General features: G+C 43.0%; 1 protein-coding gene across 30 annotated transcripts in view; it reads left to right on the forward strand.

Annotated features, from left to right (window-relative positions):
- LOC117946383 (plectin-like) overlaps window positions 1-23,726 on the forward strand; it is a 156,731-nt gene that overhangs the window by 66,020 nt on the left and 66,985 nt on the right. For 8 of the 30 annotated variants that reach the window (XM_034874471.1, XM_034874469.1, XM_034874472.1 and 5 more), the window contains exon 1: window positions 13,699-17,510. The exons of 15 other annotated variants lie outside the window; for them this stretch is intronic. In XM_034874471.1, coding sequence (XP_034730362.1) covers window positions 14,042-17,510 — 3,469 coding nt within the window. In that variant the 5' untranslated portion in view covers window positions 13,699-14,041. Of the gene's footprint in view, window positions 1-13,697; window positions 17,511-22,918; window positions 23,127-23,726 lie in introns of those variants that run through there. 7 more of the 30 variants (XM_034874499.1, XM_034874503.1, XM_034874500.1 and 4 more) reach the window with 3 other exon arrangements.

Below are 23,726 nucleotides of genomic sequence, written 5' to 3' on the forward strand. Positions count from 1 at the left end.
TTGGCTGCTTAGAAATTAAGTGTTAACAAGCAGTTGGACAGGTGTACCTAATAAAGTGGCCGGTGAGTGTATGTTCTAGTTTTAAATGCCATGCAATCAGGGCTTCATTGGAAATGAGAGCTTGCTTTCAATTTAGTCAATGTTTTGATGATGAAAAAAAAATAAGGCAACACACACCAGATCAGGTTGTGAATATTCAGGACCAATGCTCCCCTTACACACTTATAGTGAGCCTGTGTTTGAGGAACCAGACACTGACCAACTAATTACGATGTCTTGCAAATGATCAGTCACTGTCTCAGTTTGTCCACATTAATCGTTTTGTATACCATGAAAGAGTATGGATGATTTGGAAGGCACGGAATTTGAAATGGCGTGTAGTATGGTGAGGACTTTGGAATGGGATGGCATGCTTTTCAACCCTTAAACTTGCTTTTGTTCCACTTGTCCAGTAGATGGTGATATTAGCCAGTTAACCTGAGCTTGCCTCCTGGACGCGTTCTCCATATCCAGGGATCTTTCTTGCTTAATCCTCCGTACAACAGGATTCACAAGATCACAATCTCCCCTCTCTCTCTCTCTCTCTCTCTCTCTCTAGCTGTCTCTTTTGTGCAGATGTAAACTTACCTAAAGCTTCGGGCATGATGATGAATTTGTAACTCCGCTCTTTAAAACCTGAGTGTTTCAGCATGTGGAGAAAAATGCGCTCTGTCTCTGCTAATGCATCACACTTAGAAGAGCAGTTTCTCTTTTGTCTATTATCTATCCTTGCTTTGTCCATAAGAGATGTAGCAGAGTGAACGCACTACATGCAGATTTTTATATTTTGTAATATAATGTGTAGCTTATTCATGTATTTTTGTATTTCGTACTGATTGTACTAAGTGTTTGTCTCTCTGTCTGTGTTTCAGGTGAGTGTCTCTTCTTCTCTGGTTTCATTGTTGGAAGACGGTCCGGGACGCCTGCTGATCTGAACCAATAAGTACTGCATGAATTGAAGCCTTTATGAAAGAGCTGGCTGTTGAGTGTTTGTCCCTTAGTGTCACTTCTGTCCAAATGACAGGGTTGCCTTTCTAGTTCAGGTTTTGTTTTGCTGTCTTGAAAGAGATCTCATAAATTAGAGGGTCAAGACCTGGCCTCACAGGCCCTCGTGTTCCTCAGTGGCGGGGCCTGTAACACCTGGCGGCAGCTTGGTCCCCATAAGAGAGCTGGTCACTTCACGGTTTTGCTTTAAGCTTATAGAACCCATGTGTCCCAGAATGGATGACTAATGGCTGGCCCATTGAGGGAAAGTAGGTTTTCTTACAATGTTTAACCCTGGTGTTATCTTCCCGTTAATCATTAACTAGTCCTACCAGATCAAACTTGAAAATGAATATTTGTTTGTGCTTTTCCGAGGTTTTTTGTCGCTTTTCTGATTTATTTACCACTTTTTCCATGCTGTTGGCGCTTTTAAAAAACCTGAGCTGGTTTAATAATGGGTTATTCTTGGAATTCATGGTCAACAAACCTCAAATTACACATAAGGTTTTAGTTAAAAAGGCAGACATTATGAATTATCTTGACTAATAGTTAAGATCAGAGGATGTTGAGTGGATCACAGATGGGTAGATGTCAATGTTTAGTCCGGAAACTGTTTTGAAACCATAAAAAAAAAAAATCTTCACTGGAGGATGTTGTTTGGAATCATCCATTAATTTGGTTAAAAGAAATCCATATTTTAAATATAAAACACTTTGTAATGGGTCAGTTGGGGCCAAGGACAACACAAGGGTTTAAGAGACGTTGAGACTCTGTTGGGGGGGGGGGATACTTACAGTATGTGGATATCTGCTGTGCAGTAAATGTAGAGTGAAAACAGTAGATAAGAAGAGGAACACCATACGGTGTTGCTGAAATGAATGCGTGGGGGTGTGTGTGTGTGTGTGTGATGAAAGGGTGGGGCGGGGGCAAACACTGCTAGCTCAGTTACTCTGAATTTTACTCAAAAAGCAAAAATGCGTGTGTGTGTGTTTGTGTGTGGGGATTGGAACAAAGACTAATGGCTGAAGGCTCACGTGATAGTAAAGACATCTCCCCGCCACAGCTTTTCGGGCTCCGCATCCTCACATTTCTTCACCTAAGGGTGAGTAATTGCCAGCGCCGAGACCATGACACACCTTTACAAAGCGAGGTCGGTCATTGTTAAAGGCGATCCACCTGGTTGGCTTTTTATTCAAAGGACATTCCCGTATTAACTTCATCTGATACCCTGATATTTCTCATTTCCTTGCAGCACACACCCCACGTACCAAGGCTCAGTCGTCACGGCAGCGGCCCTGGATCCCGACCTGTTGCCTTTTGATGCATGTCATCCCCCCTCTCTCGTTCTCCCCTTCCCTGTCTTAAGCTAACCTGACAAACAAAGAACTATATCCCCCCCCCCCCCCCCCCCCCCCCCCTCACAAAATCATCTTAAAGAGTGTATTGCTCGCAAGCCACACAACTGGCCACAAACCTTTTACCAGTACATTCATTGATGGACTCATTAGGAAAGAATGGAGAGAATGTGCATTAAGACAAAGTTGGAGAAACATAAAGCAACTCTCTGAGTTTTCAGGGGAGTAACCTGATATTCTTCTCTTTTTTTCCCCACAGGGGCCACACGTTCTCTAGGACAAACTGTTCTATAACTCTTAATAAACTCTCTCCGTGCCTGTTCTGTGGGCTTTCATATAAGAGCTCTTTGAGGCTTTTTTTGTGTGCCAGTAGTGGTAAAAGACTGCACTGTACTGTGTGGTTCGGTGTTGGAGCAGCTCCCGTCCCGCTCCCTGGTTTTTATTACACTTTGGAAAGGAAATCTGCCCATTGTTTGGACTTTTATTCTCTCTATAAAGCAGGGGTTGTAGTCGTAGGTGTCACAGTGAAAAAACAGGATGTGGAGCCAGTCCAGCCATGCTGATAAGAATGAGCAATAAGGAAAGTAAAAATGCCATCTCTTGCTGCAGTGAAGACACTTGATACGTAGGTGTGGTTATGACCCGGGACATGAAAAGCCTTTATAAACTAAGATTAGATCATATCTGAGTTAAAGAGAAACTCTATCCTGGGGCTTAGCATATGTGTTTATTATTCCTTCCAGTGTATTATACTTTAAACATGCTCTCCAACAGTGAACACCTGATATTTTATTAATCCAGCAGCGGTGGGTGTGGTGCAGTATTTCCAAGCATTGGTGCCTTGGACTTGTTCCAGTCTCACAGACAATGATGTGCAACAAAACAACAGCCCTGTGGGCATTATTAGAACTTAATGTAAGTGAATAATGCAAAGTAATCAATTCTTACTCCACCCACTGTGGGAAGCTTTGTACCTGCATGATAAATGATCTTTCATGGTTATTGGGGTTCGGTTGCAAGAACAGCCTCGGTATCATGCCATTTAAGTTGTTTTCCATTCCATTTTAAGACCAAGTAGCCTGGAAATCCAGACCCAAATCCGAAAGATTAAGGGTCTGTCTTTGAGTTATGAAAGTTGCCCATCTTAAGGGGCGGTACCAAGCGTGCATTTGAAAATCTCACTTCATGTAATTGGATCACACTACGACCAATCATAACAACACATGAGGTGACATATCCAGAGCCCCATATGCTTAGCTACCAGCGGAGTTATCTGGTAGATTAAACTGTTGTCATTTGTTTAGCTCGCCTCTGGCCCCGCCTATATCAAATACACTGATGTGATTGGTGCAGCTCGGCTACAAGGGCATAGTTAATGAGCAGCATTACTCGATGCCAGAGTAACTCACTGAGCAAATTCAAACTGTGCTCTCAGGAGAACTCTGGATTACCGGGGTAGCAACTAAGCTGAATGATTGATAAATCAATGTGATCTTAGCAATTGACTAAATTACTTTTCTCAAATCTAATGGTTGTAGTTTGTCCCCAGTGGACGACTTTGGTAAATTTTGTCTTTTTGAGTGTTTTATTTATTATCAGCTCTAGCTTTTCTCTAAATTTAGTCACAGCTTTGGAAATAATAATGTTCCAAAATGATGGGAAATTGCATAGTTTTAACGTGAAAAAATTGAACATTTTCTTGAAGGAGGACCCCCAAACCCTCTGTCAAATATCTAAACCTGTCCACAAACCTAGGGAAAACACTGCACATAGGTGCATATTTATGTCTCGTTGTTGCATGAAAGGACACGCTGGGTACACTTTTTAGTCATTTAGACTGCCCGAGCATTCCTGAAGTGCATGGAGTGCAGAGTTGTTTGTAGAAAGAGAACAAACTTGCACAGGGAATGTGTTCGTGACTTAAAGTTTTTATTTCCTGCAGAGTGATTGTCACATTCAAGTCTGATTTTGGTTGACATACTAGGGCGGTGCACTGTTTTGGCCTCTCGGCCCTTGGAATGGAAGGATTTCAAGAAGTGAAGTCTTGCTTTTTCTGCATCAGACAAAACGCACTTCAGATTCCCCAAAAGCTGCTTTGAGACTGAGTCTCGCTACTTTCTAGCAAATGAAAAATCCCCACGTGTTGGAGTTACAAGAGCCCTCTTGTGGTTGGTTCAGCTCAGTGAAATACCAGTTTATTAAAAGTTACAGAGAAGAAGGATCATGAGTCACTTCTGTCTGAAACTAGACTATACACTGTCCTTCTTTTGTGAAAGAAACAGCCCGTGCCGTCATTATTTCATCTCCACTCTGAGGAAAGAAAGAATGGATGGAGGGGTTATAGGTGGAGGATAATACATCACGTGTGTGTGTCTGTCTGTCTGCATGACGAGTCACCTGTATTGTGTTTGTTTGTGTATGCTCTTAGAGGCTGATCGTCAGGATGTCTATCTAAAAATAAAGCTCAGCCTCTTCAGGTTCCACACATTGTGGCAGCCAGGCAGGAAAACCAGAGTCCGGATCCTGTGTCAAGTTTTGTTGTTTGATAGCTGGTTGCCCTTGGCAGCAGCAGTAAGCCCAAGTTCTTCCGAGACCTCAACCGTGGACAGCACATGGTATTTGCCTAACCTGTGGGCTGCGTTGCTACAGAAACCAAAGGCCTGCATGGCCACACCCATGTGTGGTTTGCAGACGATGACTCATCTGGCAGATATTCGAATACTTTTTTTTTTTAATTTTCATTCCTTAAATGTGACATTGTTACATTGTTCGTGACATTTTCATATTGGTGCAGATGTTTCCTCATTTGTGATTTTTTTAAAACACAGTTAAAGAGGAATGAATGAGCTTTCCCATTCATGGCATACGTCTGTGTCTCTGTGTGTGGCACACACCGGCTGGTCCCTACTGGCACTGCCTGGCAGGCCGCTCCCTACAGCCATTTTATACCCTCCTCGCCAGCCAAACTCCAGCTCCATTTTGTGAGGGTCAACATTTAAACGGGATTTCAAATCCCTGGTTCTTCAAAAAACAGGTTGACAGTTTATTTGAATGCCTGTATGTACATTGAAAACAGTTTGTTGGTCGATAATTCCTGGCCATGACCAAATCCTTTTAATGTGAGAAGTGGGACATAGTGTAACTTCCCCATTCCTCCTTCAAAGCATGTGAAGATTAAATTCAGAGTCTGGCCGTATGAGTGAGGGTTAGCCAAAGAAAGCTGGTATCTGTCTTTATCTCGTTGTGTTTCCTGGACAGTGTTTCCTTATTGAGCATCAGTGGAGGCACATGAAGAGGGAATGAGGAATAACAAGTCATTGTGGGAGATACTTATGAGTTTCAGCTGAACTCGCTGCATGCAAATTGTGCACAGAATGAAGACTGTGGATTTTGTCACTCATCTATCTATCTATCTATCTATCTATCTATCTATCTATCTATCTATCTATCTATCTATCTATCTATCTATCTATCTATCTATCTATCTATCTATCTATCTATCTATCTATCTATCTCTTGCATTGGAATCACGTAAAAAAAACAGCCTCTTCAAGCGCCTGTGCCAATTTTCCATCAACCATCAAAAATGTTTTGAAAGAAGGATTATGTTCTGACAGCTGACCAAGTGCTGCAGTAAATGCCTGTTCAGTCGGAGCTTTATCTCCTGGTGGTACCGTTCAGGGCCAACTGCACTGATTGGAAACAAGCCAGAACTGATAAAAACCCTACAGCGTTAGCTGTTACCTATGATCTCACAGCCCTTCATGTGTAGTTACACATGTTGCACGTTGAAAGGAAATTTGCATTGGATTTCTGCACTGTGTTCTTTGTGGTTCACTACTACTTGTCTCCAGTTCTAAGATTAACTCACACTTCTTTTACGACTTACAAAAAGCTTAATTGCTCCCGATAAACCACGGAATAAGTATGCAAGAGACAAAGCCAGAGTTGTTGTTGGGTTTCTTTTGGATGCCTTGGCAGTGCCTTTTAAAGACCAGCTCTTGGTTCTTTTGTCTTCTGTCTTTTTTATCTACTTTTACTTGTCCTCCCTTTTCTTTTCTGTCCACCCTTCATCTTAATCTCTGGGGCTGTAATTTGCGATGTTTCTTGAACAAGACACCCAGTGTGTATCTCCCAGTCAGTTGTTTGGGTGCCTTAGAATGTATGGGACATGGAGCAGGGTATCCGGGGCAGCAGAGAGGATGTGTCCAGTCTGGCAAGACCCTCAGATTTATGGTGTAGATGTCCCTCTGCATTTTGGGCCAGAGATGAAAAGATTCCCTTGTTCTTTAGTCGCAAACACCCTCCCTACCCTGAATGTTCCCCTCCACTCCCATTCCTTCTCTCTTTTAGACCCATCTTGTATGCCATGTTGTTCCGCTGGATGGGCAGTGGATTTCACAAAAGGGAAAATAAAGGAGAAGAAGTGGGGTTTTTGATTGGGTACGGAAAGCAGAAAGAAGGTTGTGTTTTGTTGCAGCCACTGAGCCCTTAGGGAAATATCTTAGATCAAAGCAGCATGGACAGAGGAGATCTTCTTGGAGATCGGTTCTGGCTCAGCCCAAAGAAAGGTAAGTGGTGTACATGGATTGATCATGATACAGGGAAAGGAGGTGGTGGGATGATTGACAGCATTGGTCGGAATGAATGTTTGTGTCATGAAGAGATGTGAATGCATGTAGAGGACTCATTTTTTTTCCTTGTAATCGGGAGAGTTAAATAGGGCGTTGTGCATATCATGGAACGTTGTGCAACATTGTAGGCATAGTTAAGCTTGTTGTAGCTTCTCAATGGTGTAATATATCCTGCATCCACTGCATGCTTGTTCTAAACCTGGCTGCCATTTAGCTGAGCTGGCTCTCGCAGGAGAAAGAACAAGAGTCGAGGGCTGGTTTGGATTTGGTGTCCAGATCTCACTGCTGGAACTTGTTTAGAACACAAAGCGGTTTTGTAGTCATTGGCTGTTTGCAGAACTCCCACTAAAAGCTGATTTCTATTAGTCTAGTCAGTATGGCAAAAACATATTGTGCTTTTTGGACTGCTGTACTGTACTGCATGTATCCCTTTCAGGAAGTGCTGGATAATAGGTGTAGAATTTAGGAGAGAGGAATAATTTGGCATCCTCTGCATCAATCACAAGGAACATTATCCATTATTATCTACGGATGATGATGTTCCTAGTGCTCCGCATTGGCAAATCTGTCACATTGCTGCTCCTGCTGTTCGTCCTTGTTTTGCCCCTCATGGGTGGGCTGCAGGCTGCAGGGGGCGTTGTAAGGCTTGACACATGCAGTAGAGACCCCAGCGCTAGCACATGACCGACAGCTTGTTGGAGACAGAGTGACTAAGAATGAAAGAGACTTGGCAGTCTTTTATGGTGCTCCTGCTTATTTTTGGTCAGTAATGAGGGTGAAGGGAGGCATAATCTGTGACTTCATGTCTTTCCACTCTGGAAAAGGAGAAGTCGGTGTGATTAGTGACTCGTGGAGTTGAGAACACAAGCAGGGCCTGTCATTTTTACCTCAAGCACACATCAGTTTATAGAGTTTCCGTGTGCATATATACGTATGCTGTTGAAACAAAAGCCACCAGTTGGCTTTTTTTCCCCTTAGCTCAAAGAGTAGGCTATTCTACTTGTGACGTCAGTACAGTTTTATGTTGCTTAGCTTAAGCTTTCCACCCCAATTTTGTATTTCTCCACTTTTAAACAGTTCCATGGTCTTGATTTTTACAAAATAAATGCTTTTACAGAGCCATATATCACTCCAAAGTTAATTATACGGCATAAAAAGTTTGTGTTGGCAAAGCAACAAGAGTTGCTATAGTGTCTTGATTGATTTCAGACCATTACTGTGTCTATTGTTCTTGCCCCTTAGCTCTGAACACAGTAAAAGCAATGATTCTTTCTACTGTAATTTACCCATTGTTTTTTTTTCCTAAGTCATCCAAGAACAGTTGATTATTTATTTTTCCAGCAGTGTGAGGAATGCCAACAACACCTCTCAGACTCCTTCTATGCCCAGCAGCTCATAACACACATAGTGCTTCTTTGTCTGAGGTCTTTCTGTGGTTTAACACACTTTTGTGGGTTTTAGTTTGCCGGGACAGTATATAGAGTATTTGTTTTGTACTGGCCACCCTTCAAATTATCTCTTGTCCCTTTGGCTATCCATTGGACTCAGAATTCCCTACAAATCGTCAATCTTTAACCCCACATGTTCATCCCAATTACGCTAAGGAGTGGCCAGGGACTATTCAGTGCCAGGGGTTAATCTTTGCAGCTTGAACCCTCTTGCATTCTAAAGGCTACTTTCTCTGCCTTTACAAGCATGTATCGGCACTGTTGTTCATGCTGTCACATACAAATATCAGTCAAAGTTGTTGGAGGGTGGGATTAAGGCTTCACATGCCGTCAGTCAGCACGTTAATGTAAATGTGCTGTATTTATATAGCGCTTTTCCAGTCTTAACAACTGCTTTTACATCTACAGGAAACATTCACCATTCACACACATTCATACACTGTTCATCAGATAAACACTAACACACATACACACTCCGATGCGCAGCACCGGGGGCAAGTCGGGGTTCAGTGTCTTGCCCAAGGACACTTTGACAATGACTGCAGGGGCGGGGATCGAACCACCAACCTTCCAACCTCTACCACTGAGCCACAGCCGCCCCACGTTAAGATTGTCAAGACAACAAGTCCAGTCTATATGTGTAGCCCAAAACAAAAAACCTCTACCAAAGGGGTTACAGTTGGTAGAATATGAAATATGTAACACCCTAAATCTTTAGGCCCTGGCCAATTATAAATCTGAAATGATGATGTGAAAATAATATCACAAAAATATGACAAATCATGTAGATTCGCTGTTTTTAAACTGCACCGACGGTTAATGCCATGCTAGCAGCTCTGTGAGGCAGAGTGTTGCTGTGAGCTAAATGCTAACGTCAACATTCTTCAGTAATGTGCCTAAGTACAAATATGAGTAGATTATAAGTACAATGTTAACCATGTTAATTCATTTAGTGTTTTAGAATGCTAACATTTGCTAATCAGCCCTAAACACAAAGTAGAGTGTAGACAAATGGGAAATGTCTTTGAGCCCCCGGATAGTTGACCTACTGGTGGCACCAGAGGGAAAGTCAAGGGGTCACATAAGTCAGGAAGCTTCTTCCCTCCTCTGTACCAAATCCATCCAGTTGTTGAGATATATCAGCAGACGGAGCGTAAGCCCCACAGACCTAGCATGGCTAGAAAGACGTGAACATGTTTTACTATTTTTGTTAATATATATTTTTAGAAAGAAGTGGTTCACATGTGGATCACATATGATGGGTATGCTGTCCCGTCTTATATTAGCTCCAGAGAAAAGGTACCACAGTCTGTCTTAACTGTTGTATTTCCATTACGTTACATTTTATTTAGCCTACGCTTTTATCCAAATTACTTTTATCCCTCCAGACTAAAACCCGCTAACTTGTGATATTACTACAAATTTATGTAAGATTTCTTAAAGGTGTCCTGCCTCACAAAATGTTGATAGCCAGGCTCTCATTGTCTAGCTGTTAGCCAATCAGAATCACGAAGCTTAGCTTTATGAATATTAATGAGAACTGGCACAAATCAAGTCTTCCTGCAAGCGTTCTATACCACACTAGAATAGCTTGAAACAAGGTAACCAAGGCAATTTGTTCCACAAATAAAGGTTACAGAGTCCATGGTAGAACTTCTATTATTACAAAGTAATGAAATACATGTGGCAGGGCACCTTTAAAGTGAAGAGAGAGAAAATGTGACTTATTTTAAAGTAATTTTTACTTCCCACCATAGTTCTCTTTTAGGTTATGGAGGCACTTTCGCTCTGTTTTGCAATGTTTTGTATTATTTTGACTGTTAAATGTAATCAATTGTTTTATAATTAGTTGAATCAGTTACAATAGACTACCGGGAAAGCCTATAATTATTGAGGTGACAACCCCCGCTGCTATATGAAGCTGCTTACAACTAACTCTAACTTTAGCAGGTTTCTGGGTCGGAGGTGTATGTGCTCTAACACGCGTCGGCTCCGTCGGGGGTCACAGCTGTCCCCGACTGAGGGGTCACTCGCCTAACTATACCCCGCCAGGGGGACGAGCTTCTCAAATACAAATAGATTGATCGTCCAGATAAAACGGGATCTCTCATGCATTGCAGAATGCGTAGTCACAAGTACAAAAGTGCAAGTCATGATTTGTTGTAGACTGAGGGCCTCCCTACAACCACCTACAATCAGTCAGTCAGTGACATATGGCAGGTACTTACTGCATTTGTCCCTGCATTAAAAGCTAAATGAAACCTAAATATTAACCGTGATAACTTGTTTGTCATGTGTGAAGCTAACTTTTACACTAGAATTACATGTGTCATTTGTTGGAGGACCCATCATTCTAACATGTTATTAAATTTCAACAGGTTTGACTTCACACTAACTTCTAAAGCGCGGACATTAGTAGTTAAAAGCTCTGCTGACCTTTGCCTTCCCTGGAAGTGGCTGGAGTGGCTCGGATCTGATATCAGAATGGAGGGCACGTGTGCACACCCCCCAGACCCCAGGACAGCAGGCCTTTACAGTGGGCCAGTCGCCAGCCACCATCCATTGGTGGTGACAAGTCTATTCTGGGCCTTGAGGAGCTCTGAGACATTGTAGCAGAAGTGGACACCTTAACCAGGAAACTATTTAGATACTCTTTCCCCAAAGTCTTTATACTCCTTTATCTGCTTCAATCAATCAAATCATGTTTCCATTTACAGCTGCATCTGTTTATAGACTGAATGATTAGAAGCCATTAGTTTTAGCGTGAGCGTTCCCTTCTGAAAGTCTATTTCAGATCAGTTGTTATGTCCCTAATGTCACTGGAAACAGTCACAGTAAAAAGCAGCAACGCCATGTTCATGGCCAGGGTTTGTCAGGTGGCGCGATACAGTATTTCTCTTTGAGTGGGCATATTTCATATTTGGATGGTTGAAGGGACCGGGACTCAAGCCAGAATAAGGTCGCTGTGGGAAGTTTGGAGTTCACTGAACACTTTGTGCTTAAACAGTGCATGAAATCACACTGATCTGCGGCCAGGAGAGCAGCGCACCATGCATGGTGATGCATACTACCCGAAAATGAGATAGCTCCAGGCTTGAATTTTAACAAATTGCTAACTGGCATACTCTATCATTGAGTTGATTGGCAATGCATTTTTTTTTCTTTCTGTTTGAATACTTCCTTACAGTATATGGTGTTTCATGACCCATATCTGCCAAAGAGACATTCAGCAGTGTACCACAAAATAGGTTGGGTAATACGATGCTTCAGAATCTTCTTCATCTCAGTTATATACACTTACTTAAGCCTGAGCATGCAGATTCCCACATGCACATACATGGCCAGCTTTATCTTGCTGGCACCACCCCCGTCAGGCAAACGGCAACATGTCAATGAAAACTCATTTGTTTCGTAATACAGAGGAATGGCGTTCTTGTACAATGCACCTGAGTATTCTTTTGTTCCTCCAGCGAAAAGCCTTTAGGCTGAATCATTAACTCAACAAACATTCACCACTAAAGGTAATATAACACCATGAGGGATGTTTGAGAGCATATCTTCTGTAGGTGGAGGACACACATGGCCTTGGGCAACACCCCTAGTCAGACTTGACAAAGAATTATTGTGTGACAGGTATTGTTTTTATGACATGTATAGTGAAAAACATAAGTGTGGTTAACTACTGCCAGAAATGATTATTAACTTATTCATATTAATGTTTGCTTTGGGCTTTAAGTTAAGCATTATACGTATCATTTTGCTCTGAGATCATTTTTAAAATGTTCTCGATTGCTGGCGAAAGCTTGACAATGTGCTGATGGTTTGTTTTAGATTGCAGAGTGTCTTTGCAAATAAAGGTCTGCTAAATGGCATTGTAGGCCAGCTGTCCAGGACAACAGATTTATGGTCTGCTGCTCTACTACAGCCCTGAAAACGGATGTGTGGTTCACTCAGAACTGGCTTACTTCATGTTACTGTTGCCATGGCAAATTAAATAAAAGTGTGTGGTTTTCAAACAGCAGGCGGGATCCATCATTTCGTCACTGCTATTATTTCACAACTGGATACCTGTAGCGTGTGCTTACTCTACTCTCCAGTTTATCCTTTTTCTTGTCAGTGGGATTTGTGAATCCAACAATAGTCACTTTTCCTTTAAGTTTGACTTGAACGGCAGCTGTGAGTAGACACTCACTGACACAGAGAGACAAACTGGAGACAGATGTACAGAAGAGAGAAGTGATCTAGGGATAGAAATCTGATATCATGTTCTTGGGAGCGCGGAAAAGGTTAGCTATAATGCACAGCTCTTTATATAGTTGTGCAAGACAGATTCTTGGTGGCCAGCTAAATAGAGGCATGGAGCCCAAATGTTAGCTGTCTGAAGCAACAGCACAACTTTAGAGTGCATGTACAGTCTGTTGCATCACTTTAATGAGCTGGGAAACACGTATTAGTTTAGGTAATTTCCTTTATTTGGTGACTTGGTGACCAGCCAACAAACAAGCACATGAATAGAATTGAACTAATTTTGATTCTCTCTCTCTGTGTCGCACCAGTGTGTGAGTTAAACTATCATGCCTGTTTTGTCTTTTCCATAACTTGGAGACCATTTATGGTGATTAATGTATTCTTTCTTCACATGTCACCTTTGCTTTACACATTACCAAGACTATGTGACACGAGATGAGAAACTCCTCAGTGATATCTGATCGGGAAGTGTGTGGAACTAGACACCTTGTATTTGATGCCCAGGGTAGGATAGATGTATGCCAACTGGTTGACCCTCTTTCTTCCTTTAGACCAATCCCTGTTTAGAACAGCTCATTTAGTGGGCCGGTCTGTGTGTAACACGCCTAGGGGTGTGTATCTGCCAGTCGGTAATGTGTGTTTTGAGGTGTGAATGTATATTAAATGGAAGGCGTGTGCTTTTGAATAGGGGTGGGCGTCTCCGTAAAAAGTCACAGAGCTACAGAGCATGTGCTCAAACGCACTTCATAGGTGTGTTGCTCCAGTAATTTGACTTTGCGCTATTTTTATTTTGATCAATTTATTGCATACGTCTTTTTTCTCTCACTTTCTACCCTCCGCTGTATTATTTACTTCAGTGAGGATTTTTTTCCATGCTGTTTTTTCCCCTAAGAAATACAGAGAGAAGGTAGGAGGAGCCGGACTGAGAAGTGTGCTTCACTCTCTCTCTCTCCCACTCTCTCACACACACACTCCGTCCCTTCCATTCTGTCATTGCCATCTCGGCAGAACGGAGACTGTTCATTCCCAGCCACGCTGAGAGTAGTGGGGGAGACAGCACAATTTTGACTTTGTTGACGTCAGATTTCACTAAGGAATACTCTTTTTCTTCACAATATCCAAAGGATCAGCAAGAACTAGAGGAAAAGAAAGTAAGAAACAGAGCTCACAAGTATTTCTTCTTCCATTTTCTTTCTAATTGAATTGAAAAGAACGTGACAGCCGGTTTTGCCACTGGATTCTTTCACAGAAGAAGACGTGAGCTTGCCTTATTTATCCTTCTTTCATGTTGTTTAGTTTCATTTCTAATTTGTGAGTGTACTGACAAAGGACAATGGTTGCTGGAATGCTAATGCCGCTGCGGGAGCTAAGGGCCATCTATGAGGTCCTGTTTAAAGATGGTGTCATGGTGGCCAAGAAGGATAAGAGGCCTCAGACCAAGCACCCTGAGATAGAAGGTGTGAGCAACCTACAAGTAATCCGTGCCATGGGGTCTCTTAAGTCTCGGGGCTATGTGAAGGAGACGTTTGCCTGGAGACATTTCTATTGGTACCTGTCTAATGAGGGCATTGTTTACCTGCGTGACTACCTGCACCTGCCTGCTGAGATTGTCCCTGCATCCCTGCAGAGGATCAGGAAGCCAGCTGCCACCCTGGCCGTTTCCCACCGTGCACGGGTCCAATCTGTGGAAGGTCCTACATCTTATGTCCCTAAGCCAGGACGCAGGGGTGAATCTGAAAGCCAGGAGTCTCTGTCCGAGCGTCAAGGTTACCGCCATAAGATGATGGGTCCCGGAGAAAAAGAGAGCTACACTGATAGGACACCCAGGTTTAGGGGTCGTCCGCTGGCTGCAGAACCAGTCCGACCAAAAGCCGCATGGGAAGTTGAGGAGCAGCCTAGGCCTTCCTCGAGGAGGGGGGACAACCTCAGAAGTGAGGCAACAATGATTGAGGAGAGCAGGGTAAAAACAGTCTCTCATCAACAGCCTGATGTGATCAGTGAGAAGCAAGTGACAACATCCCAGAAAAGAAGAGTATCTGAAGTCCAAAAGGAGAAGGCACCAGTGTCTGTCCAGAGTCAGAAAGCAGCGGGGAAACAGGATGCGTCACTAACCACTGTGACATCAATGTCCTCCAAAACATCCCTACCATTAACTGTGGCTGCTGTTGCTGAGGCTGCAGGTGCTGCGACATCAAAGATTCAAGCTGAGCCTTCTACTCCCAAAACCAATAAAGAGAAGCTCAAGATGGCTGATGAAAAAGCTCCCATGAAGCCACGGGAAATGGTAACAAGCAATTCATTGATCGCATCACTTCCTGCTACAGAACTCAAAGAGGTGAAGACGCAAAAGGTGATTGTGGATCCAATTAAATCTGCAGAGATTAAGGCTACAGCTGAAACAACAACCGATAACATTCAGGCCCAGGCAGCTACCACAGTTGCTGGTGCTCAGCAAACCTCCAAACTCCTTACTGCCAACGCCACTTCCACACCTGTCATCCCAAGTCCTGCCAATAAAGACGTAAGGGAAGAGAAGACACAATCGGTGATTGTGAATGCAGTTAGATCTGCAGAAGTGAAGCCTTCAGCTAAAACAGCAACTGATAACACAAAGGCCCAGCCAGTTATCAAAATGGAAACCTCCAAACTCCTGAGCGACCCCGACACTACCACTTCTGCCACGATCATCACTGTCCGTAAAGATGTCAAGGAAGAGAATATTACCAGAGCAAAGGTTAATGGGGAATCAGTTAAACCTGTGGAGGTGAAGACCCATGTTGAATCCAAAATAGAACATGAGAAGGACAAGAAAACTGCCAAAGGAACTGTCACTCAGAAGTCCATTGATGCTAAAGTGACCTCGGTGAATCTCTCCGCAAAGCCCAAAACTGATGAAACACCCCCGAAAACTACTAGGGTGGAGTCCTCCATACTTGAAGTTAAAACTACTGTTAGTACCACGACTGTGTCAGCACCTATGGCCAATGTTGAAGACTCAAAAGCCATCAAGGGGGAAGCTACGGTTACAGAGACTATTACAAAACAGGAGAAAACTAACATTAAGGTGACTACTCATGTCTGGAAGGATGAGAAAATAGTGCCAGAAGAGGTCCCTAAGGTCTCAGAAAAGGGCGCCACATTAGCGCAAAAAGACTCTTCTTCACCTCAGCTCAGTCAAAACGTTGGGACCACAGAGGAGGTTATGGAAACCAAACAAGTGGCTGAGGAGAAATCCAAACGGAAGAAAAAGAAGTCCCCACTTGAGATACCCAAAAGTGTCAATGCTGAGGAACTGCCTGACTCTAAGTCCAAGAAGGAGAAACCCTGTAAAGACAAGCCCGCTGAAGAGGTGGCTGAAAAAACTCTCCCACCCACACCAGTGATTACCTCAGAGCCCTTGACTGTGGGTACCAGCATGAAGACTGAGGGACCTATAGAAGGAAATAAGACTCAGGCTAAAATAGGTATAGATGGGGGGGGGGAAAAGAAGCAAACTCATGAGAAGCCAATAATAGAAATCCCTAAACAAACTGAGGAGCAGAGTGTTTCTAAAGTAGCATCACTACAGTTAGATCAGATCCCAGCAGTGCCCCCGGTGGAGCTCCCAGACAAGGTAGAGGGCAGCAATGTCAGCAAAATAAAACATGAACCAATTTGCTCCAAGGACAAGTTACATGCTAAAATGCCCCAAACGGAGCCAGTGAAATCTGAGGAGATGACTGTGTCTAAAGTGGAAAGAGTGACGGTGCAGAAAATAACTGAAGTGGAGCTCATACAAGCGAGTCCAAAACCTGAAGAGAAAAGCCCCGTGTTAGCGCCAGGATCTCAGAAACCCACAATTGAGACTAAATCCCTAACAAACAAAGGGCAAGCTGGAGAGGAGTCGTCAAAGGGTAAGAAGAAAGGGAGAGGGAAGAAACATGCAGCAGTGTTAGACACCCTAAACACCAAGCCTGAAGCAGAGGAGTTATTATCCAACAACATGACACCATTGCCAAAGGCCGCACTTAAAGGTGACTGTGTTACGACCTCTGAAGTGACAGAACTGACTGTTTCTCCAAAGATGACTCCTGAAAGAATGTGCAAGGAGGAAACCAGGCGGGCAGCAGCTGTGCTCTGTGAGGCCCCAGCAGACAAAGGGGAGGTGGAGCCAGCACTATCCTCTGCAGAAAAAATCAAGCGGGAGGTTCCGAAACCAAAAACATCCTCCACTGCGAGGGAAGCACCCGCAGCCGGAGAATTAGCGTCAGCAGCAGCAGTAGAGCAGGCAGCTGTAGCTCCGGCACAGGCCAGCCCCCTTGACAAGCAAGAGGAGCCTCCCAGAGTTGCACAACATTTAGCCAGTCAGGCAGCAGAGCACTGCACAGAGAAAAGGCTCTCTGTTTCTGAGGCCTTGAAGCAGGAGGAAGAGAAGAAGAGGGACTTGGAGGAGGACACACCCTCTGCCACTGCCACACCTGCCACTGCCCAGTCCGTCCAGCTTCACCTGGTGGACACCTGTGAGTCTGTAAGCCCCGACACAGACGAGGCCGCCATGAAGAGAAAAATTGTAGTGGTGGAAGAGATAGTTGAGGTGAAGCAGGTTATTAGTCCTGAGGCAACTGGGGTGCAGTCCCCTCCTCCACCTGCACAGCGTGAGGAGGAAGGAGAACTGGACCTGGATGTTCTGGAACAAATTGCCATAGAGCGGGCACTTTTGTCAGGGCTGTCTGAGGCCAGGGTGAAAGGAGCCTCACCTGAGGAAGAGTGGGACCACTCACTGGCCGAGCCAGAGGAGAAGTCATGGCCTAACTTCATTGAAGGTATGTTTGCATGTGTGCCAATTCATCTACTTGCTACCTTGTCCTACTCTCGCTGTGCATGTGATGCAATTGCTCTCGGATCTAGACTCCCACCTTTCTTTGAAGCGTGGGAGGTCTTAGGTAAAGAATTTGATGACAGCTCGTTTGTTGCTTCTCCACATTGTCATGCTCTTATAGTTATACATACTCCAAAGAACGTTGCCATACTGTAATTTCCTGGCTCCAGCGTCTCTGCCAAAGTGTTATTTGGGGTGATTTGATTACAGTTCATGGCTTAAAGATGCATGTTATAGAGCTCTGCCTTTATTTTATGATGTGGACAAGAGGCACGCTCTTAAGGAACAGTTTCAGTGAGCTGGTGAGAAGAGCCAGTTGAGATGTGGATGTGATTTAATTATCTGTGTGTTAAAATAGATAGAACTAATAGAAGTATTAGTAACACTGTCATAGCACAACCTTTCAGATTTCACACAGGCATTATGATGCACAGAATCACAGGTCACAGCTATAACAGTTATAAACTATACTTTAGCATTAAGTACAGTATATCTTAGCTATAATTTGCCAGGCGGTTTACATGCAGAGCATGTGGCAGTGGCAATGATTATTACAATAATAAACACAAAAATCACACTTTTTTTGAGTGTGGAATACCATGCTTAACATTTTTTTATTTATTTTATTTAAACTCTCCACATGTGTCAGTGAAAGCAGTAATCTCTGGAGCCATTTCTTACTGCAGTGTTTGCCAAATGAGATCCTGCAGACCTGCAGTCATTCCAACAAGGTGGGGCTGTTTGATGAGATTCAGCCTCGCCTGTTCCCTGTAGAGATACTTGTGCGTAAGTTAAAGCCAGACTTAGTGGAGGTGTGGCACTTTATGAAGCATTTTCTCCTCTTTGCTCCAGTAAGTGTGTTCTTGGCACTGTTTTCAGTTCTGGGGTGTTTTTTTGTTGTTCTCTTCTCAGCCTGTCTAGTAAAGGAGATAAATACGCCCCTTGCATACCATTATGCACTGGTATGCGTAGGATATGGGAGTTATGTATGGGATAACAGTAGCATATGCTGGCCCTCCTTTGCTGGATCTGTGGGAAAAACATTCCAGTAAAAAAATAAAAAATAAAAAACTGTTACAGAGTGCCTTCAAAACAGTTGCCACTTGATGCTGTGGTTGGTACTAGTGAAGTGAAACTTATGAATCATGATGTTGAAGTATGTTCATGTGACTCAAGGTTTTGGATGATGCCTAATGTTCCACAACTTTGAAAATTGAAATAATATGATGTCAAAGACTCCACATGGGCGTTGTCTTTTGTGGGTGTGAGCAACGGACAAAGAGTCAGGAAGTTGGAATAGCTTGCTCCCAATGCACAGGGTGTGTTTGAGTGGTTCCACACGTGACAGCAGATCTGGACTCAATAAGCACCATGGCTTTTTGCATTTTATCTGTTGCACTCAACAGGAAAAAAAAAAGTCCCTTTTGCATTTGCATGCTTTGACACAACGTAATTTACGACTCTCATTTAAAGTAAACAGCACATGTAACTAATCATAAACAGAGCTTCTTTTTAATGTATTGCTGTAAACTTTAGAATCTAAAAAAGAAGCTGATAATTGGAACTGGGAACCTTCACAACTATTTCCATTCTGCTTTTAATTATGGAGTGACTATGCAGTGCCAGTCTATCAGATGACCACAGTGTTGGGTGACCCACTGCTGACATCTGCTGTCCATTACCAAACATTGTCATCTGTCACACAGACCACATGACACTAAAGTCAGTTTTGATGAGCTCCAAGTGTAATGGACGAGCCTTGTTTTGTTTTTGTTTTTGAACCTTTGTAGGAGCAGGATATCTCCACTGTTGCCAAAGCAGTTCGCCAGCTTTATGCACTGTTACCAAAGCAGTTTACCTTTGATTTCACCTCAGTACAGTAGTGTTAAGAGAGGGTAGTGGTTTACAGAGATACAATTTTCAGTGCTGAGTGTGGTGTTCTTGGTATGTTAGCCAATCAAATAGGCACATTTGATTGGCTAATCAGCAGTTACACCCCGGCATATAGTTGCAGTTAAGGTATGTCTGCTTTTGTCTTGCTTCACTTTCTGTCTGGCTTTCATTGCATCAGTGATGTGGAAACCAGGGAGAAGGAAAGTTTTGGGGAAAATGGACTTGCGCCACAAAAATGTTGCTTTCAAAACAAGGCCTCTTTTTGCTGGTTTAAATTGCAAGGGAGACACTTTGACATTTCTTGAATGGAGGGTGCTGTGCGTGCTGTGTACAATGGACACTCTCGAGAAGCTGTTTCAAGTCTGCCGACACATGGCGGCACCAGGGGCAATTAGACTGGAGCACATGCCAGACCTGGCACTGAGGCCCTCCATGTTGTTCATCTCTGAAATCATGCCCGATGCATACTTGTGTGATTGGTTAAATGAAGAGCTAGAGTACGCTGCAGCGTTGTGCCTTTCATTATGGTGACACATAGGGCTGGGCAATACATCAATACTATATCAATATCTTGATATGAGACTAGATACTGTCTTAGATTTTGGATATGGTAACATGGTAATGTGGCATAAGTGGTGTCTTTTCCTGGTTTTAAAGGCTGCATTGCAGTAAAGTGATGCCACTTTCTGAACCTACCAGACTGTTGTAACTGTTCTATTATTTGCCTTTTCCTACTTAGTCATTATATCCCCATTACTAAGGATTATTTTATTAAAAATCTCAGTGTGTAAATTCTTTGTGAAAGCACCAATAGTCAACCCACAATATGGTATGTATGATATATACAAATGAGGTTTTTGGTCAAAAATATCAGGACTCTTGATTTTCTCCATGTCGCCCAGCCCTAGTGGCACATCATTTTTATGTTATGACTCACCCAGACAAAATCTGAGAGCTTGAGTTATGACTGACCTTTTTGATGAGAGAAAGGAAAAAATAAATGAATAGGGCGCCACAATGAATGTTCAGTCTGATGCTATCTAGAAAGCCTGTGTTGTGAGTAGGCAGCTTAAGTCTGGTGCTGCTGGTTTGACTCGTTGACCACCAGCGATGTTTTGCTCATAGCAAAGTCCTTAGCTGCAATATATCCTTTTTTAATTTTTTACAACCACTATATCATTGTGGATCTGTATTTTCAGCCCTGGCATAGTCTAAGGCTGTACAGTATATCCTTTATATATATATATATATATATATATATATATATATATATATATATACTGGAGCTATTGTGCTTTGATCCTTTATGTATACAAGGCTCAAAACACAATAGATTCTCTTTTATTTTTATTAAGGATTAAAGCTCAATATATCCTTTTTAAATTCTTTTAAAACCACTATTTATTTATATATATGTATAAAGGGTATATTGTGCAGCTGTCTGTGCTACAGATCCAAAATGAAACTGTCTTTTTGTTAAGTCATTATTAAAATATAATATAAAATAGATCATCAGATCATTTCTACCTGTGACACTTTTGGAAAAATCAAATGCTGCAGACGTGAGTAGACAGTATAACAAACTACCAACACATTTATTTTTTCTCCTGGGCCGTGTGTGTGTTGATCTTCCCTCACAGGAGTCCCAGTTGCCAGTTCGATGTGGCACCTTGGCAAATGTTTGATATCAAATGTAACAGCAGTCCATTGCAACATGATGAGACTGGACAGTGACGCAGAATCAGAAGTCTGTTCTAGCTGCATAAGAGTAAACTAACTGAAGTCCAAACCCCAGAAACAGAGGGGATTGATTCCATGTGGAACATATGGAGGGTTTGGCTGAGATGGTTAGGATGTTAGTCATCTCCCAGGGTACACGTTGGGCCTTATTACAGGGGCTCATGACTAACTTAACTTCAGTTTTGAGAGCGACTTAGTGGAATAGCTGCAGTCTGTAGGGTGTTTAGCCTTAAATTTGACCTTCATGCAGAGAGACTTCACCACCTGCTTAGTCAAAATTACACATTTAAGTAGAGGAGTGTTTACAGAATGGAGCTACATAAGTGTAGGGCTGTAGATGTGACATAAGACGTATTCCCCTTTATGGACGCGAGCTTAGAATACCTTTCAGCTATGTGTCCTAACATGAAAGATGTGTGCGAGAGGCTCAGTCTGTTTAGGCACATAAGGAGGATCACGGAGGATTCCTTGCGATCCTCTGTAAGGCCCCCCCCCCCGTGGTTTCCCAGTATAGCGGCCTCTGTTTCACACAGGGCATCCATCTACAGTGTCCACGAGAGTAGACAATCCCAGCTCTGCTCTCCAGACACTGGGTGGAATTGCTTTCAGCATTACGACAAAGAGAAATGGAAGCAGTTGCCAACACGGCAATTGACATCTATTAGGAGCTACTATATTTGGGGGATGTTGAGTATTGCTGTGACCCCAACAATCAACAACATTCTGTCCATCAATAAACTCTGTGTGGCTTTATGATTTGATAATTTTACATCTGTCTCTGTTTTCTTATTTACCGGCTTTGTTGCTATTTCTGTCCACTTAGTGTAACCGCCAGTGCTTTTTCCTATATTAAGATATCTTGCTCAAGCCATCTCATTTACAGATTAAATGTCAGACATTAAGTGAACACTCGTTATAAGTAGTGCTGGGCATCAGATTTACAAGGTCCCGATTCAGTATTTTTGTAGTTGCAATACCAATTTTGCTTAGATAAAAAAATTGATTTTCAGAGAACTTATGCCTGAAATTGTTCAAGCAAGAAGCAGCCCCCAAATATGTTTTAGTAATACACCCGATTCATTTTAAATCAAGAATTGACCCCCCAAAATACATCCTTTATGAAAAGGCTTGTATTAAGAGATTGATTTTATGAATTGATTTTAAATGGAGAATTGATTATTTTCAGCCAGCCCTAGTTAGAAGTGTTGCATCTTGAGAGGAACAGAAGAATAAGCGGAAATTCCTAGATCAACAGAAATTAGAAGTGCCGAAATCATTTGATTACAGATGTATGACTGCATAACATTACTGTAGGAACTCCATGTTTCTTGCTGTATGAAATTGATAGGTCTACTTCTATATGTGCTCACAATGTTATGTCTCTAGCATATGTTGAGATCAGTTTCTTTGGCTGAGAGTTGTGACTTAATATTACAAAATAAGCCTCATTATCAGAGAGAGAGAGAGAGAGAGAGAGAGAGAGAGAGAGAGAGAGAGAGAGAGCTGTGTTTGTACTGGGTGTCTCGAGGGGCCGAGTGTAGCCAAGTGTCCTGCCACAGCTCTTCCATCAGTTTCTAACTGTGACACTGTGTGGTCATCTGGCTCTTGTGGATATTTATAACCCTCAGTCAGCTCCTGCCTGCGTCCCCCCCACACACACTGCCACCCGCCCCCCCCTCGCCCCCTGCCATGCCGTGCCGTCCCTCCTCCCCTGCCCACAGGAGAGCAGGCTGACGGATCCGAGCAGCAGGCGCAGCCTGTCAAAATACTCCAACACAAGGGAGAGACGAGGCAGATCAGGGCAAACAAACGGGAGCTTCTCCTGTCCTCTTCATTCCCGCTCTGTACGCTAAAGCTCTCTTCTTCCTCCTCACCCTCGTCCTCCTCTAACTCCCTTTACCGTCTCTTTAGATGAAGATCATACCTGGTAGGTTCCACAGAGTGGGGTTGCTGTGGCGTGTGTGTGTGTCTGTGTCTAACTGTGTCGGTCTGTGTGTCTGGCGGCTGACCGCCAGTGAGTTTTTTGGCAAACACACAGTGTGCAATGTTGTTGTGTTTCAAACAGGACGGACACACACACGTTTAGAGTAACCTTTTACTCCAGCACAGATTGTATTCCATATTTAAACCTGTCTACATTGTGACTGATTGGACTGCGAGTGAGGTCGCCTGCCTTGTATATTTCCCTTTATTTCATGGTATGTAGATAGAAGTGGCTGAGGGCAGGGGTTGAGTAGTGAAATGTCACCCCCCAGTCCCCGCTCACTTCCTTCAGAAGGTGTTTCTCCTGTCAATCACGACATCTGATGTACGTGAAGAAGCAGAGGAGACTTCTAAAGGGTGTATTTTATTTAAAACCTTTCACTTTGTCCACGCGTGAGGGACAGCCGTGTGTGTCTGTCTCGGCTATTTCAGATTGACCACCTGCTATCAGATCTATCCCGATGTGATGATGTATGTTTGTTATTGTTGTCAAAAATAAAGATAGGACTTTTATGATCTTAATCTTGACACTAGATCTGTAAAG

The sequence above is a fragment of the Etheostoma cragini genome, chromosome 6, assembly GCF_013103735.1.
Source record: "Etheostoma cragini isolate CJK2018 chromosome 6, CSU_Ecrag_1.0, whole genome shotgun sequence".
Classification (NCBI taxonomy): Eukaryota; Metazoa; Chordata; class Actinopteri; order Perciformes; family Percidae; genus Etheostoma; species Etheostoma cragini.